The sequence below is a fragment of the Oncorhynchus tshawytscha genome, linkage group LG03 (genome assembly GCF_018296145.1).
Source record: "Oncorhynchus tshawytscha isolate Ot180627B linkage group LG03, Otsh_v2.0, whole genome shotgun sequence".
Classification (NCBI taxonomy): domain Eukaryota; kingdom Metazoa; phylum Chordata; class Actinopteri; order Salmoniformes; family Salmonidae; genus Oncorhynchus; species Oncorhynchus tshawytscha.
The window spans coordinates 32575353-32593099 of NC_056431.1; the positions used below are offsets into that span (position 1 = coordinate 32575353).

Sequence of the window (17747 nt, forward strand, 5' to 3'; positions counted from 1 at the left end):
AGTCAGGAAGTTAAAGCTTGGTCTCAAATGGGTCTTCCAAATGGACAATGACCCCAAGCATACTTCCAAAGTTGTGGCAAAATGGCTTAAGGACAACAAAGTCAAGGTATTGGATCAGCCATCACAAAGCCCTGACCTCAATCCCAAAGATAACGTGTGGGCAGAACTAAAAAAGCATGTGCGAGCAAGGAGGTCTACAGACCTGACTCAGTTACAGCAGCTCTGTCAGGACGAATGGGCAAAAATTCACCCAACGTATTGTGGGAAGCTTGTGGAAGGCTACGTGAAACGTTTGACCCAAGTTAAACAATTTAAAGGCAATGCTACCAAATACTAATTGAGTGTATGTAAACTTCTGATCCACTGGGAATGTGATGAAAGAAATAAAAGCTTAAATAAATCCTTCTCTCTTACTATTATTCTTACATTTCACATTCTTAAAATAAAGTGGTGATCCTAACTGACTTAAAACATGGAATTTTTACAAGGATTAAATGTCAGGAATTGCGAATAACTGAGTTTAAATGTATTTGGCTAAGGTGTATGTAAACTTATGACTTCAACTGTATATAATTTGCAATTTATATGAAATGCTACGAATCCAATTCGTACAGCATGTTTTGAATTTGTTGTGCTTAAGATCCCAGACTGCATCTTTAAAAGTACACATAACAGCATATCAGACAGTACACCTTGACCAAGAAATTCTATTTACTGGAGGAGAGAAGGGTCCATTGGTGAGTGGTCCAGCTGTGTGAAGTGCAGGGCAGAGGTTTATGAGAGATCTCCTCACTTTACCACTGCTTGCTGGATACTGAGCAAGATCTTATCCACATGTCTACTGGACAGATGCCCTGAGGAGATGCAGATGGGCAGGGCCAAAGGTGGTGATGGGCGGTCAAGTGTCCCAATCAAAGGTCACTGGGAGTGTTCCGGAAAGACCCCTGGCAACAACTCCTAGCAATAGTGACCAGGGCCAGAAGTGTGAATGACCAGTGGATGGTAGCCTCTGCTGGGGCTGGAGAGTCGTAAAAGCTTGTCTCGTACCAGGGCCAGAGAGAGGGATTTAGACAGGATTTTATACAGCTGCCACAAAATGTATAAGGTATATTTTCACCTCAAATTCTCACACTCGTGGATGTGTGTCCTCTGTAGTTGACACGCCCTGATCTTAGTATTTTGTGTTTTCTTTATTATTTTGGTCAGGCCAGGGTGTGACATGGGTTAATTATGTGGTGTGTTTTGTCTTGGGGTTTTGTAGGTATTGGGATTGTGGTATAGTGGGGTTGTCTAGAAAAGTCTATGGTTACCTGAAGTGGTTCTCAATCAGAGGCAGGTGTTTATCGTTGTCTTTGATTGGGAACCATATTTAGGCAGCCATATTCTTTGAGTGTTTTGTGGGTGATTGTTCCTGTCTCAGTGTTTGTTTGCGCCAGATACGGCTGTTTAGGTTTTCACGTTTATTGTTTGTATTGTTCTTGTATCATCTTCATTAAAGATGTATCGAATTAACCACGCTGCATTTTGGTCCTCCTCTCCTTCGACGGAAGAAAACCTTAACAGTAGTTGCCCCGTGAAGTCCAATGGCATTTGTAAGGCACCAAGACTGTGGAAATCCTGTCTCATTATGTCACCACACCTTCAATGGCATGTGTGGAGTGGGCAGTGGGGGAAGAGGTGCCTTTGATTTAAGTCTGTCCATAGTGTCTTTGATTTAAGTCTGTGCAGCAGGAGTCAGAGCGGTCTGTGCCGCTGTAGGTGTCCAGGTTGTTGGAGGAGGCCGTCACACGGAATTTTGCCAGGCATCCATGGTTGGAAAGGGGAGAGAGTACTTCTCAGATGGAGGCTCTCCTACAGTGGCTGGATAGGCATAGAGGTCTGGAGGCAGAGGCAGACCCAGATATGGTCAGCTGATGAGCCGAGGATAGGGACAGGCACCGGACCCGTGGCTGGAGCTAGGTTGGGCGACGGCATCAGTCTGTCCTTATGGGCTGATGAGGGCCGTGGACCCAGCTCTGGACCCAGCTATTCAGCCGATGGTGTTGGGCCTGTATTGGACCCAGGACTGGAGCTGAGTTGGCTAGTGGGTCCAGAATAGTGCCGGACTGGTCCTCCAGGACGGCAGTGCACATCAGGACCACTACAACGTAGAAAATAGTAAAACTAAAGAAGAACCCTGGAATGAGTAGGTGTGTCCACCTTTTTGACAGGTACTGTATATAAATAAAGATATCCCCTGATGTTGACCCTTTTCGCCCAGTGTCTGGTGACATCTCGGCTCGCTGGAGCTCTGTTGGTCACAGGGCAGAATGCAATACTGGCAAAGGCTTGTCTGGTTCAGGTGATGCTTGTAGTGGCACCGGCTGGAGTGCAGGATGGTGCTTGGCTGGCTGTTGGGACGACTTGGGCCTGGGCAGCCATTGTGGAGCAGGCTCGGGCACTTGCTGGTCTGGCTGCACTTATGTCATTGGGTTGGCTGACTAAAGCACATTAGACGGAACTGGGTGCGGCTCGTTGGAAGGACTGACGGCAGGAAACGTGGAGGCAGGATTAGTTCCAGCACTGACCTGGTAGTGTGAAGGGATGTCCGTCGTGGCATCGGTTTTGGTGGCAGGCTAATAACAATGTAGCATGTAACATATGCTATGAGTACTAGCACTGCTATGTAAGAATAATAGCTGTAATGTACACAATGTAATGACTAGGGATTAGCATGTAGCGGCTAATAGCACTGGACAAGTGAGCATGACATAGGACACAATATATACATAAACACACTGTGTACATTAGCAGTGAGCTAGAATATTATACAATATACACATTAGCAGTACCTTGTAGTAGCTTAACACAGTAAGCTATACAGTAAGAACAGTTTGTGCTAAAAGGCCAAAGCAGGAAATAGCATAAAATAGTAAGCATAGGCAATGACTGTAGGCTAGCACACTAGGCTAGGATACAGGCTAGTATGCCTCAGGCTATAGGCCGTTATAACAAACTATACAGGGTATCAGAAGTTAGCGGCTTGAGGTAGCATGCTATGGGCTAACAATGCTAATAAGTAAACAGACAGCTATCTTGGTAGAGGCTAGGACTGTATGAGGAAGTGACCGGGTGAGATGACATCACCGATCGGCCATACTGGATGCGTAACAGTGACCACCCGGTAGCCATCTTGGGTTACACTTTCAAACAATGGAAGGACTACTCTTCATGGCCTAGAAAATGTACTGTGCCCAAAACTATGCCAAGAGGCTAAATAAACAGGATATTCAGTTTGGCTAGTACCCATGTATGAATTACTTGCATATAAAGACTGGATAAGGCATGTATAAGCATACAGTTACATAGTTGTAAGGGCTTAAAACATACGGAACAATTCATATATACAAACTGAACCCTAACCTGTTATGAGTCCATAGTGACACAGTAACACAGTTAGGAAAACCCATTCCCCAGTATCTCCGCTCTCTGCAGAGTGAGGTTTCCCAGAGTTTGTGAGTTAGAAAGGGCTGAGAGAAAATGTCCAAGAGCACTGTAAGGGTTTTCTACACAAGTTGTACAGTTAAAAACAGTATTTAAGAGGACAAGAAACCCAGAGGATGACATATAAAAAGGGTTAAAACACTCATTTCCAATGTGGTCCTCTAAACACCTTGCAATTGTTGACTGGCTCTTGTATTGTGGCTATGCTGGACCATGTATCAAATCAAATCAAATTGTAGTAGTCAAATGCGCCGAATACAACAGGTGTAGACCATACAGTGAAATGCTGAATACAACAGGTGTAGGCCATACAGTGAAATGCTGAATACAACAGGTGTAGACCATACAGTGAAATGCTGAATACAACAGGTGTAGACTATACAGTGAAATGCTTACTTATGAGCCCCTAACCAACAATGCAGTTAAAAAAAATACTAATAAGAATAAGAAATAAAAAGTAACAAGTAATTAAAGAGCAGCAGTAAAATAACAATAGCGAGACTATATACAGGGGGGTACCGGTACAGAGTCAATGTGCGGGGGCACCGGTTAGTCGAGGTAGTTGACGTAGTATGTACATGTAGGTAGAGTTATTAAAGTGAATTTGCATAGACGATAACAACAGAGAGTAGCAGCGGTGTAAAAGGGGGGAGACAATGCAAATAGTCTGGGTAGCCATTTGATTAGATGTTCAGGAGTCTTATGGCTTGGGGGTAGAAGCTGTTTAGAAGCCTCTTGGATCTAGACTTGGCGCTCCGGTACCACTTGCCATGTGGTAGCAGAGAGAACAGTCTATGACTAGGGTGGCTGGAGTCTTTGACAATTTTTAGGGGCCTTCCTCTGACACCGCCTGGTATAGAGGTCCTGGATGGCAGAAAGCTTGGCCCCAGTGATGTGCTGGGCCGTACGCACTACCCTCTGTAGCGCCTTACGGTCAGATGCTGAGCAGTTGCCATACGAGGCAGTGATGCAACCAGGATGCTCTTGATGGTGCAGCTGTAGAAACTTTTGACGATCTGAGGACCCATGCCAAATCTTTTCAGTCTCCTGAGGGGGACTAGGTTTTGTCATGCCCTCTTCACGACTGTCTTGGTGTGCTTGGACCATGTTCGTTTGTTGGTTTTTGTGAACACCAAGTAACTTGAAGCTCTCAACCTGTAAAGATTTGTGTTCAAGTACCCAGGGACAGTACGTTGTATGATGTTGTGCAACTGTTAAGTTTCAGCTGTGCTACTTGTTCTACTGGAAACATTCCAGGTTTTTTAACCTTTATTTAACTAGACAAGTCAGTTAAGAACAAATTCTTATTTACAATGCCAAACCCGGACGATGCTGGGCCAATTGTGTGCCAATTGTACGCCACCCTCTGCTGCGCACAATTCAGCTGCCCTGAACTCACTAGCTAAAATGTATTCAATTGCGATTTTAAGTCATTTTATGTCATCATATGTCACAAATAACACCCCATAACGTCAAAGTGGAATTATGTTTTTCTGACATTTTTACAAATTAATTTAAAATGAAAAGCTGAAATGTCTTGAGTCAATAAATATTTAACCCCTAATAAATATTTAGCCTAAACAAGTTCAGGAGTAGAAATTTGTGTCACAAGTCGCATAGTAAGTTGTGTGGACTTTGTTTGCAATAACAGTGTTAAACATGATTTTGAATGACGACCTCATCTCTGTACCCCACACATACAATTATCTATAAGGTCCCTCAGTCAAGCTATGAATTTCAAACACAGATTCAACCACAAAGACCAGGGAGGTTTTCCAATGCCTCACAAAGAAGGGCACCTATTGATAGATGGGTAAAAAAAAAAGGCAGACACTAAATATCCCTTTGACCATGGTGAAGTTATTAATCACACTTTGGATGGTGTATCAATTCACCCAGTCACTACAAAGATACAGGCGTCCTTCCTAACTCAGTTGCCGGAGAGGAAGTAGACTGCTCAGAGATTTCACCATGAGGTCAATAGTGACTTTAAAACAGTTAAAGTCGAATGGCTGTAATAGGACAAAACGGAGGATGGATTGTAGTGGAAAAATGAGAGAAGGTGATACTCGCAACTGGTAGTCAATGAGGTCACTGAGGCCCAGCGTGATGACTCAATCATGATTTATGACATTGTTTGGGTAGGATTAAACACACCTTTATCTGTGGTTTTCTACAAGGAGGTATGTTCCCACATTTAACCCAACCCCTTTGAATCAGAGAGGTGCAGGAGGCTGCCTTTAACCAACATCTTCATGACTTCGGCGCCCGGGGAACAGTGGGTTATCTACCTGGCTCAGAGGCAGAACAACAGATTTTTACCTTGTCAGCTCAGGGATTCAATACAGCAACCTTTCGGTTACTGGCCCAACACTCTAACCACTAGGCTACCTGCCGCCATGGACAACTTCATGTTCAACTTCATGTGAAGACAGATTAAACTTTTTCATGTTTTAGAATTCATAATAAGCTATGAATGTTAGTATGTTTTATTGTACTGTAAGTGCTATGGATTTATTGTTACAGGGAAACTCTGTTATTTTGTTTGTTGGATGGTGGATAGATCAAAGAGGAGTGACACAGGGGTGAATCATTTAAATTGAGTTGATTAGATTACAATCTGGGTGTGTTTCCCTGTCTATTGTTTTTACTAGCAAAGTGCAAATACTGTAAATGCTAATTCAGGTTGGGCGTGAGTTTCTGATTGAATTTAGTTAAAAGGACAGTGAATTTGTTCATATTTAGATAAGTTGTTATTAAGCGCTTCTCTTAATTTTTTCTCTTTGCGAATATTCTGACCTGAAAACATGTGTATCCATATTAAGTCTCAGCCTATTGGTGATCATTTACCAGTCAATCATTTAGTCATTTACTCTGAGTAGTCTGTAATGTGTCATGTGTTTCATGTACACTTTAATAGTTTGAGTGTTAACTCTTCCTTGATTCGTTGAATTGAGTATGTATTCCTTGTTTGACAGAGTAATTATTTGATTGACTATACGTTTATAATTTAGTAGGGCTATTTGAACACTATACACATAGCATGTGTTTAGCTTCTAACTGTGCAACTCTGAGCTAAGGTGAACTCAATCATTTAATGCTAGGACAAAGATATTAGCTCCTTGTCCCTTAGCCTCTTATTAATTGCATAACGGTAAACCTAGACACGTGCAATTTATAGAATTCCGAGTGGTTTCGCAAGGCTCCCTACTTTGGCTATAGCCACTGGATACGATTATGGGGCTATGGCATTCACATGATAATGGTGTCAGATGAATAAATGTAGCTTATTATTATATTTAACATCATTTCTACATAATGGTTGTATAATTTCCACCAAACTACAGGATCAACAACATTGTAGTTACTCCAGAATACTAACTTAATTGACAGAGTGAAGAGAAGGAAGCCTGTACAGAATAAAAATATTCCAAAACATGCATCCTGTTTGCAAAACGGCACTAAAGTAATACTGCAAAGAATGTGGCAAAGCAATTAACTTTTTGTCCTGAATACACAATGTTCTGCCCGGGGGGGGACAAATCAATGCAACACAATACGGAATACCACTCTCTATTCCAAGCATAGTGGTTGCTACTGTCATGGTTCCACCTGTCACCAGAGGGCAGCAGAGACCATCCTAGAGACAATGATGACACTCAGGTGTGCTATTACTCATAATGAGTTCCCCTTTAAAATAGTTGTGTTTTCTGTTTATCTTAGCAGAAGCTTGAATTGGTTACTGAGTGAGTGAGTGAGTGAGTCTTAGTGTGTGTTGTTTTTTCAAGTGTACTGTGATCCTGTGGCTACCGTTTCTTAGTAAAGTATTACGTTTATCCTTAACCACTGTTTCCTCGTCTGGTCTGTTCTCTGCACCTGGGTCCAACCTCACCACGTCACAGCTGCATCATGTTAGGGGTATGCTTCTAATTGTTAAGGACTGGGGAGTTTTCAGAATAAAAAATAAATAGAATGGAGCTAAGAACAGGCAAAATCGTAGAGGACACCTGGTTCAGTCTGCTTTCCACCAGACACTGGGAGATGAATTCAACTTTCATCAGGACAATAACCTGAAACACACTTAGACTCACCCAAAAAGACTCACAGCTGGAATTGCTGCCAAAGGTGATTTTAACATGTATTGTCTCAGGGGGTTGAATACTTATCTAATCAAAATATTAGTGTTTTATTTTTTTTTCCACTTTGACAGATTATTTTGTAGATCGTTGACAAAAAAATGTAACACGCAAAATGTGGAGAAAGTCAAGGGGTGTGAATAGTTTCTGAAGGCACTGTATCTGAGTATGTTGTTCTGTACCACCTGCTCCATTTTCTTCATGAAGAGGCGTAATCAAAGTGGCACTGTATTAATGTTGTCACCAGCAATTTCTTGATCCTGGTGTCAAACTCCTTAATTTTGCACTATAAAAACTTGAGCTTGTTGTCAGTTTTGGTGAGTGAAATGAGTGAAATGCCTACTTATGGGTCCTTTTCCAACAATACAGATACAGGTGTTTATATAGAAATAGTGACTAGGAATAAATACACAGTAAATGACATGGCCATATACAGGAAGTACCAGTACTGAGTTGATGTGCAGGGGTTTGAGGTAGCTATGTACATATAGATAGGGGTAAAATGACTAGGCAACAGGATAGATAATAGACTGATTTGTAGCAGCAGTGTGTGTGTGTGTGGCATCAGTATGCATGTGCACATGTTATGCGTGTGTGTGTTGGGGTGTGGGTAGAGTCCAGTATGTGCACACAAATCATATTTGATTTTATGTGTTGGTCACACACACATATTTGCAGATGTTAAAGTTGGTGTAGTGAAATGCTTGTGTTTCTAGCTCCAACATTGCAGTAGTATCTAACAAGTAATGTAAGACTTAGTTATGAAAAGGGTCAACGCAGGTAGTCCGGGTAGCCATTTGATTAGCAATCTTATGGCTTGGGGGTTTGCTGTGGAGCAGCAGAGCAGGGGTCGAAGCTGTTCCTGTTGGTTCCAGACTTGGTGCACTGGTACCGCTTGCTGTGGAGCAGCAGAGAGAAGTCTATGGCTTTTGTGGCTGAAGTCTTTGATAATTTTTTGGGACCTTCCTCTGACACCGTCTGATATGGAGGTCCTGGATGGCAGGGAGCTCGGCTCCAGTGATGTATTGGGCCGTACTCGCCGCCGTCTCATGCCCACTTCACAACAGTGTGTGTGGACCATGTTAATTCCTTAGTGATGGGGACACCGAGGAACTTGAATCTCTCGACTTGCTCCACTACAGCCCCATTGATGTGTATGGGTGCATGCTCACCCTTCCGTTTCCTGTAGTCCACTATCAGCTCCTTTGTCTTGCTGACACCGAGGGACAGGTTGTTGTCCTGGCACCACGCTGCCAGCTCTCTGACCTCCCTATCTCTGTCTCATCGTCGGTGATCAGGTCTACCACCACTGTGTCGTCAGCAAACTTGATGGTTTTGGAGTCATGTGTGGCCATGCAGTCGTGGGTGAACAGGGAGTATAGAAAGGGACTAAGCACACACCCCTGAGGGGCCCCCATGTTGATTGTCAGTGTGACGGAGGTGAAGTTGCCTACCCTCACCGCCTGGGGGGCAGCCCGTCAGGAAGTCCAGTATCCAGTTGCAGAGGGAGATGTTCAGTCCCAGGGTCCTGAGCTTGGTGATGAGTTTGGAGAGGATTATAGTGTTGAATGCTGAGCTGTAGTCAAATAGCAGCATTCTTACATAGGTCTTCCTTTTGTCCAGGTGGGTGAGGGCAGTGTAGAGTGCAATCGAGATTGCATCATCTGCAGATCTGTTTGGACGGTATGCGAATCGGAGTGGGTGTGTCGCCACCCCCGCAAACACTGTATTGAACACATGGAGCCAGGATAACACATATGTAATGACATGATGCCATTATTTCTGTTTGTAATTAATGGTATGTGTATGCATGGTGGGATGTATGTTTGTGCAAGTGTGTGTGTGTGTGTGTCATCACTCAGACGAGTATAGGAGCGTCATGGCAAAAACTGTATGACTGGCCAATCGCTTCAACCCCCCTAGGGAGCACAAGATATCGGTAAGCATTTAGGAATCGGCTGATATTAGCTAAAAATGCCTAATTGTCTAGTTTAACTCCGATATGCAAAACCGATGTCAAAGCTGCTGTGCATACCTATATAACATACTGTAGGTAGACGACATAATAACGCCACGAAAAATACAGTGCTACACAGAACAAAAGCAGAAAAATACTAAGTGTACACTTCCAACAACTAAACAAGTTCGAGTCCAGCAGTCCTTTGAAAGAGTAAGAACATTTTATCGAGACAACTCAAAGGGAAAATCCAAGCCAAGCTACTTGCTTAACACCAAGCCACTTGCTATGGGCGTCACTACTATTAGCTTCATGACTGACATTTGGACCAGCAATGTCAGCCCCATGAGCATGCTGAGTCTGACAGCACAGTGGGTCTACGAGGATTTCGTACTGAGGAAAGCCGTATTGCATGCTCAAGAATGTGCTCGTTCTCATACCGCTGCTGCCATTTCATGGCATTTGAGAACATGTTTGAAACTTAGAAACATGAACACACTCCTAGCTCCATTCGAACAACTGACTGGAGAAATAAGCTCATCAACTGTGTCTGCAGCAGAAGTGATACCCTCTGTCATGACATTGAAACTCCTGCTGAAACAAAACTGAAGACAAAGACCGTGGGGTTAAAACTTGCAAAAGTACTCTACAAGAGGCTGTGAACAAGTGATCCGGTGGCATTCTCTCTTTTACTGTGTCGCCACCATGCTCGATGCTACGTACAAGAACCCCTACTTTGATGCAGACAAGAAATAGGGTTTTTGTGAAATGTTGGACACAGCTGGACAAGATAGAAACGGACACAGTGACAGTGCGCACCAAAGAAGAGAGGCCACGGACAGACAGAGCTGAAACTTCAGTGCTTGACCTGTATGATGCAATCCTGGTTGAGACTGAACAAATGAACAACGAAACAGCACAGCAAGTAAGTGAATTTAATAGGTTATGATCATGTTTTATTGGTAATGGGGACATATGTAAATGCCAACAAAGTAACTTTTTGGTGTGTGTGTGTTTGTGTGTGTGTGTTTAAACTATTTAACTGTACTAGAATGCTTAAAAGGCTGCTAAAATTTGAAATATCGGGTGTCGGCATCAGGTTTTTTTTGGCAAGGAAAATATCGGATATTGGTATCGGGCAAAAATTTAGTATCGGTGCATCCCTCATAGTTACAGTTGTCAATATGTTTATTATTATTATTATTATTGTTTTTTCCTGCCCTTTTTGATCGGCACTGTTGGAGCTTAAGAATTTCACTGTGCCCTGTGCATGTGACTAATAAACTCTAATCTAATCCCCAATGCACACACACAAGCACACACTCCTCTCTCCAGCAGCTGATATGCAGATGGTGAGACCAACTGAGCCACTGACAGGGAGGTGCATATCATTTAAAGCCTCGTTTGCATCTTAAAATACATTGGGACCATATTGACGAACAGTATACATCATGTCACCAAGGCCCGCTCGTTTGCAATGGCACCTCTCTGCTGTTCCATATGCATGAGAACGACACATACACAAATGCACATACACACACACACACACGCACACATGAGGCTTGGTAATGAATGTGGCCTCTGCCCAGCCTGAAGGTCAGCTTTCATTTCTGTCTAATGGCCAAGAGTCAACTGTTTTCCAAATGAGATGTATGCAGAGTAGACTGCAGAGTAAATATTGAAATCACCTCCGGGGTTGTTACTAAGATTAATTCCGCCACAAATCAGGTGCGGCATAAAGGACTTTTATAGTACAGAAGATGGCATTCACTGATGCATTGTGATGTATGCATGTGCAATTTTTACTTCACCTACTGTGTAGGTTTGATGTACACTGAGTTTACAAAACATTAGGAACACCTGCTTTTTACATGACATATACTGACCAGGTGAAAGCTATGATCTCATATTGATGTCAGTGTAGTTGAAGGGGAGGAGACAGGTTAAAGAAGGATTTTTAAGCCTTGATACAATTGAGACATTGATTGTGTATGTGTGCCATTCAGAGAATGAATGGGTAAGACAAAATATTTAAGTGTCTTTGAATGGGGTATGGTAGTAGGTGCCAGGTGCACTGGTTTGAGAGGGTCAAGAAGTGCAACGCTGCTGGGTTTTTCACACTCAACAGATTTCCATGTGCATCATGAATGGTACACCACTTAAAGGACATCCAGCAAACTTGACATAACTGTGGGAAGCATTGGCGTCAACATGGGCCGGCATCCCTGTGGAACGCTTTCGACACCTTGTAGAGTCCATGACCCGATAAATTGAGTCTGTTCTGAGGGCAAAAGGGGGTGCAACTCAATATTGGGAAGGTGTTCCTAATGTTTTGTACACTTAGTGCATATTGTGATTACAAATTATTGACCAAATGTGCTCAAATCATCAGAGACATTGATCTAATCTAGAAGCCATTGTGATGTTCAGAGAAATTATTGAAAGGTATCTCTTCCAAGAAAGGACGTTTAGCAGAAAAAAAAAAAAACACCCAATAAAAAACTAACAGATTCATCCAGATCTACTTATCTATGATAAAGGGACTCGGTGAGACTGACCCCCACCTTCCGAACCCCATCTTTACATAATATAAGTGTAAATTGAAACCTTTGTTCATATAATTATTTCATTTCAGCCAATCTATTGTCAATAGCTCATAACACGCACCCACCTTACACTCAATCTAACAAGGAGGCATCAAGATCTCCGAACAGTGCAACAAGTCTATTAAAACGACTAGACGTGTAAATGTCAAAAGGCCCATCCCACACCCTCCTCCTAATCTGCATTCAGTACTATGCAAACAAAATACAGACATCATGGATTCTTTCAAATTCACCCTAAAAGATTCACAGACAGGTTTTTTCGTCTGGTCATCTCATATACACACACACAGAATCCTCCTTGGCCACAAACAAACACCAACACAACAGGGTCATGTTCATTAGCGCACGCAACAGAAAACATTTTGCAACGGGAAACAAAAATGAGTGTTTCTCATTGGAAAAGTCCAAGCAGTCCATTTTCTTTCATTTGGTGCCTAATGGACATAACCCAGTGTTGCATGGTATGGACACACCACACAAGTTGGAAAGCAAACACCCTTCCCAACGCCCCAATTTCGACAAATGGAAAACAGCATGGCAGAGGAGGAGAGTCAGAGTCAGAAAACAGCAAATAATAGAGACGAGGTCTGATGGTTGCCCTCGGAGCAGCTGTCATATTAAATAAAAATGAAGCATCTATTAATATGCAAAGGAAGTGGCAGCCTCGACTGGCTTAACGCTGTCATGCCTCTGCATATTGTCAGGATCTTCATCATTAATTAACACGCAAAGCTACCCCATACCTGCGACCAATGTCAGAACATTTCTCTCTTACGACAAACACCCACCCTGATGCCACAGCCCTTCTCAACACCAACCGATGGGAGTAATTCAATTAAAATTAGATTAACTCCACATCGGTACACAAAAGAAAGACCGACTTTTACGTCTCTTTTTCCCTTCAGGCAGTGATAAAGAATGACCTGTGTTTTATCTGTTGTGTTGCTTTCTCTTTATATCTCTCTCTCTCTTTATGATCTATGCCTCCCTCTCTCTCTTTGCTTGCGCCTCCTCTCTATCTCTCTCTCTGTAATGCTACTGTATGGTCCCCCCTGTCTCTCGCTCTCTACTCTTACGTGCAGCGCTGAAACAGTAACTAAAACTGTTTCTGAGATGCAGAGGTTAAGCTAAGTAGCAGAAAGGAGAGACAGTCCATGTCAATGAGCATGGATTTGGGGAAGCTTCCTTTTATGCATGGGCTGGCTGTGACGACGGTAGTGGCAGTGACAAACTGGGGTTTTGGAGTTCTGCGAGTCCTCGGGTACACCGCACCCGCGGCACTTGAACTCAGCGCTATTCACATGAAAAATTGTGTATCAATTACAGATACGCACAAACCTTGTGACCAGCGGCGAACTGGAAGCTGTAATGGGAAGTTGTGTGTGTGTGCAGAGCTAGGATATAGTCGTGAAGATGGGTGCCTAGGTAGTGGCCAGAGTGTGAGTCTCTGAATGCAGGCTGTTCAGAAAGCCTCTCTACAGTAAAGGAGATGTCATCTATGTGTGCTGTCAGTCCACGGCATCCCATTTAGTGGGCCAATCTGCCTGTAATGCATCAGCAACTGGAAAGACTCCAGAGCAACCCCAATCCCTGGGGCGCACCCACATGCACACACACACACACACACACACACACACACACACACACACACACACATGCAGATTCATGCACACACACACACACAGATTCATGCACACACACACACACACACACACATTACACACGCACACACATGCACACACGCAGATTCATGCATACACACACACACAAAAATACACACAAACACACAAGAACACACACACGCACACATGCAAACACGCAGATTCATGCACTCACACGCAGATTCATGCACTCACACACACACACACAAGCACACATGCACACACATAGATGCATGCACACACACACACACACACACACACACACACACACACAAGCACATCCAAGCACACACATAAACTTGCACAAAAGCACACAAATGCATACATACACACACGTGCACACACACGAGCAAAGGAGGTTTCCTTAAATTGAAACCAAGGCAAATTAAGACACCCTTCCCTGAATTGAACTGGTGTCAAGGGCAAAACATACACATGTCAACAATGTCTCTCACATAAATAGGCTTTCTCAAAATATAAGTCATTGAGTCATTGTGTGCAAAGCACACTTTCATAATGCACTGTATCTCAACTTTGGCACTACAAAACTTTTAAAAAAGTCCACATTTTCAAAGAACCTTCATTGGTTGAACAATATCTGTGACTCTCTGTCAGTGAAGTTTCCATGCAGGTGGCCATCGGAGAAGATTGGGTTATTGGGTGATTTGCCGGATTTGATGCAATGCATCATGGGGGACAGATTTTTGTTAAATGGAGTCACCTGCTCTGCAGAGACAGGGTACAGGACTGAGTAGTATTCCATTGCTAGTAAGCAAACTACTATGTATGGTCACTTTGCATCATTTTGAAGAATCATTTGTCATAACTTGTTACTAACTTTGTACCATAATCAAACCACAGAAGCCAGTTAGGGAGAAAGTTCAGCCACCTTGGCTTTTGCGGCCACACATAGAAAGGAAGTTACGAGGGGACCAAAAAAACTAAATTACTTTATCTTGCTTTCCTGAATAACCTGACTAAATGTCAAGGTCATAGACTCCATCGGGGCTTAAAGGGGAGGGATATCAAAAGGCTTTTCTGTTGCTTTATGTTCCACTAAATAAAACCATGGCTTTCTCATCTTTGTCCTGCTTTGCTGTACCGAATGGCCTTTTGAGTCATTCCAAACAAGACACAGATAGTATGTGACCTCACCACACTCCCAGAGTTCAAAGCTGGGCATTGATCTGTGAGCCTCCATTGTTAAGAATGTGGCCAATCTGTGTCTGCTATTGAATTTAAAACATTTCTCAGGTGAATATTATTATTTTTTGCCTTGGAAAGAAAATAACTCACTCCCACGCTGTTTTTTCTCGATGAGAAAATGTGAGTGTAAGGTAGGAAGATTTTCAGAAATACTCAAGCATAGCAAAATCTTGGAGGCAAACTTGTAAGATTACAAAGAAAACAAAACAAATTCTATGCAGTTTAGTTGTTTCTTGCAAGATGGCTAAATACAGCAAAACTAAGAGTTAAGAGAAACTTAAAGACAGTAAAATATTATTAAATATGGAAAAATCTAAATAAATGAGGGGGAAAAACTAAATATGCAAATCAGAGCATTTACACCCAGCGACATCAAAGACGTCACAATGCAACCAGCCACAAATAGAACAAAAGCATTAGCTGCATTAAGACTCGCCCGGGGGCACGTTAGGTCACAAACGGTTGTTGTTGATTCTTGTGGCAATAAAGCTTGCTTTAGCATCAACCATGCCTATGTACATACACCAGTGGAGTGGATTTAATCGCACTAATTAGAATGCTCTCAAGGCGAAACGCAGCATCTACTAAAATAATCTGAGAGAATAGGACTTCACTCCAATTTATTCTCCCTTTCTGTCTCTTTCCTTCCTTTTCTCTCTCTCTCCGTTTCCGGGGGATGAGTTAAAAAAACAAACAATTTGTGAACTAGTTCAAACGAGCTGCTGGTTGTCTGATGGTTGTCTGGTGGTTGTGTGTGCATGCGTCACTTCGCTCTGCTTGCAGTTTAGAGGACAAGGAGAGGGAAGCATGGCGTGCTTTGGGGGTGCTGAGGGTATGGAGGATTGTTTCAGTGTGTGTGTGTGTGTGTGTGTGTCCGTGCATGTGTGTGTATGTAGGTGCACAAATATGTGTGTGTGTATGTATACATTGACTATGTGCAAATACTGTATGTGTGTGTTTTTGCGTGCGTGCATGTGTGTGTTCGTGTTTGTGTGTGCCTCGTGTGTGTGTATGTTAGTGTGCACTTGCGTGTATGCATGCGTCTTTGTTTGTGTGTAACTACAATACATACCTGAGGATGGGAAGGTTCCAGGGGACATGAGGCCAGGGACAGAGTGAGGCATGATGTGTGGGTTCTCTGATGATGTCACACTCTGGGTCCTCTTGGGAGGTCTGCCTGGTCTGGAGCTGGGAGAGACAGAAGAAAGAGGACTTGAACTTTTGATGCTCTCTCTATAGAGACATCTTCCCTTACCTAAAAACAATCCTCAATACCCCTCCCCCCCCACACACACATCACCGTAATAAGTCAAACAGAATGGAGGGAAAAATGTAATAGGGTAAGGTAAGCAGATGTCGGCCAGGGAGCAGAGCGAGAGAAGGGGGGGATGAGTGAAGGAGAGAGGGGAGGGGGAAGGGGAAAAGAGGGAGAGAAAGAGATATGTTAAAGAGTAAGACACATATGAGGAAGAGGTAGAAGGATAGAAATGTTGAAATACATGTTGAAATAAAGACAGACAAAGAGAGGGAGGAGAGAGTGAGAGGGGAAAAAAGAGATGGGGGAGAGGAAGGTGTTAACATTTTGGACCACTGCAGAATGCAATTCCATTCCAGAGAGCCAACAAAACACGGTACTGTAAATAAATTCCCTTTTCAAGGACAGTTGCTTTCCGCCGCTCCAACATAATAGACTTCCCGTAACTAATTAGATTACACGCTGAATTTATTTCCTTTATTGAAGATCAACCACTTTTTGATGCATAATTCATCGGCCGTACCTCGTTACCTGCTCCCGCGTATTAATATCCCAGCACACTATTTGAATTGCCTCACTTGCATATGATAAAACCTAGCTGAGGCCGGCAGCGCTCTAGCAGCCCTCTCGGCCTGGAAATTACATGTTAACTTGCTATAATTATTGCAGTCAGGCCCCACTATTGATTTATAGGACTTTGAAAAAACCCAAATATGTGTAGTTCTGGTAATGAATGATATGTTAAGGTTCTTCAGGAAATTAAAAACCACTGGGTGCCTTAGGAAATGTTCCGCTTGTTTGATTTAATGTGACGCCGTAGCTGGGAGGTGGAGGAGAGACGACGTGATTCGGTGATTCAGACTTGTTGGATCTTTTTGATGGGCCCCCGTTTATTACTGCAAATGAGAAGGAGCCCAGATTTGGACTTGATAAATGACTCCTCTGGCTTACTTTCAGAGCTGAGCTGATGTACCCTGTGTATGTATTCCCCCATATCTTAATCAGTTACTTATTAATAAGCTTTGTATCGCAATCGATATAAACTTTAGTTGGCGTAGTTATAGTTTGAAAAAGCCTATGGGAGTTATTGTCAATATGATCACATATTCAAGACGCAGGGATTTTATTAGGCACATTCCATTATGGGACATAGACTGAAGAGGTATCTTTGGTGGAGAAAATGAATAGCCAAGTCATGATACTGGTTGCATGCATTATCAGTGATAATAGTCCATTTTAAGCAACACTACATTTCCCTTCCCCATGCCAGAGAAAAAATATATATTTCACTTCTATAGAAGACCACAGTCACAGTTATACTATAGTTCTTTATCACATCATCCTCAATATTTTGCATGGAGTCATCTCAGATCTTCCAAAAGTGAATCTTCTAAATTATCAACAGCCTTATTGAAATATAAAATAGTTTATTTGTCACGACTT

The 17747-nt window shown here is 42.8% G+C and overlaps 1 protein-coding gene across 4 annotated transcripts in view; it reads right to left on the reverse strand.

The window, feature by feature from the left end:
- The window catches only part of LOC112234558 (dachshund homolog 1), a 260077-nt gene that overhangs the window by 93855 nt on the left and 148475 nt on the right, over nucleotides 1-17747 (reverse strand). For all 4 annotated transcript variants that reach the window (XM_024402737.2, XM_024402760.2, XM_024402751.2 and 1 more), the window contains exon 2: nucleotides 16122-16237. In XM_024402737.2, coding sequence (XP_024258505.1) covers nucleotides 16122-16237 — 116 coding nt within the window. The remainder of the gene's footprint in view (nucleotides 1-16121; nucleotides 16238-17747) is intronic.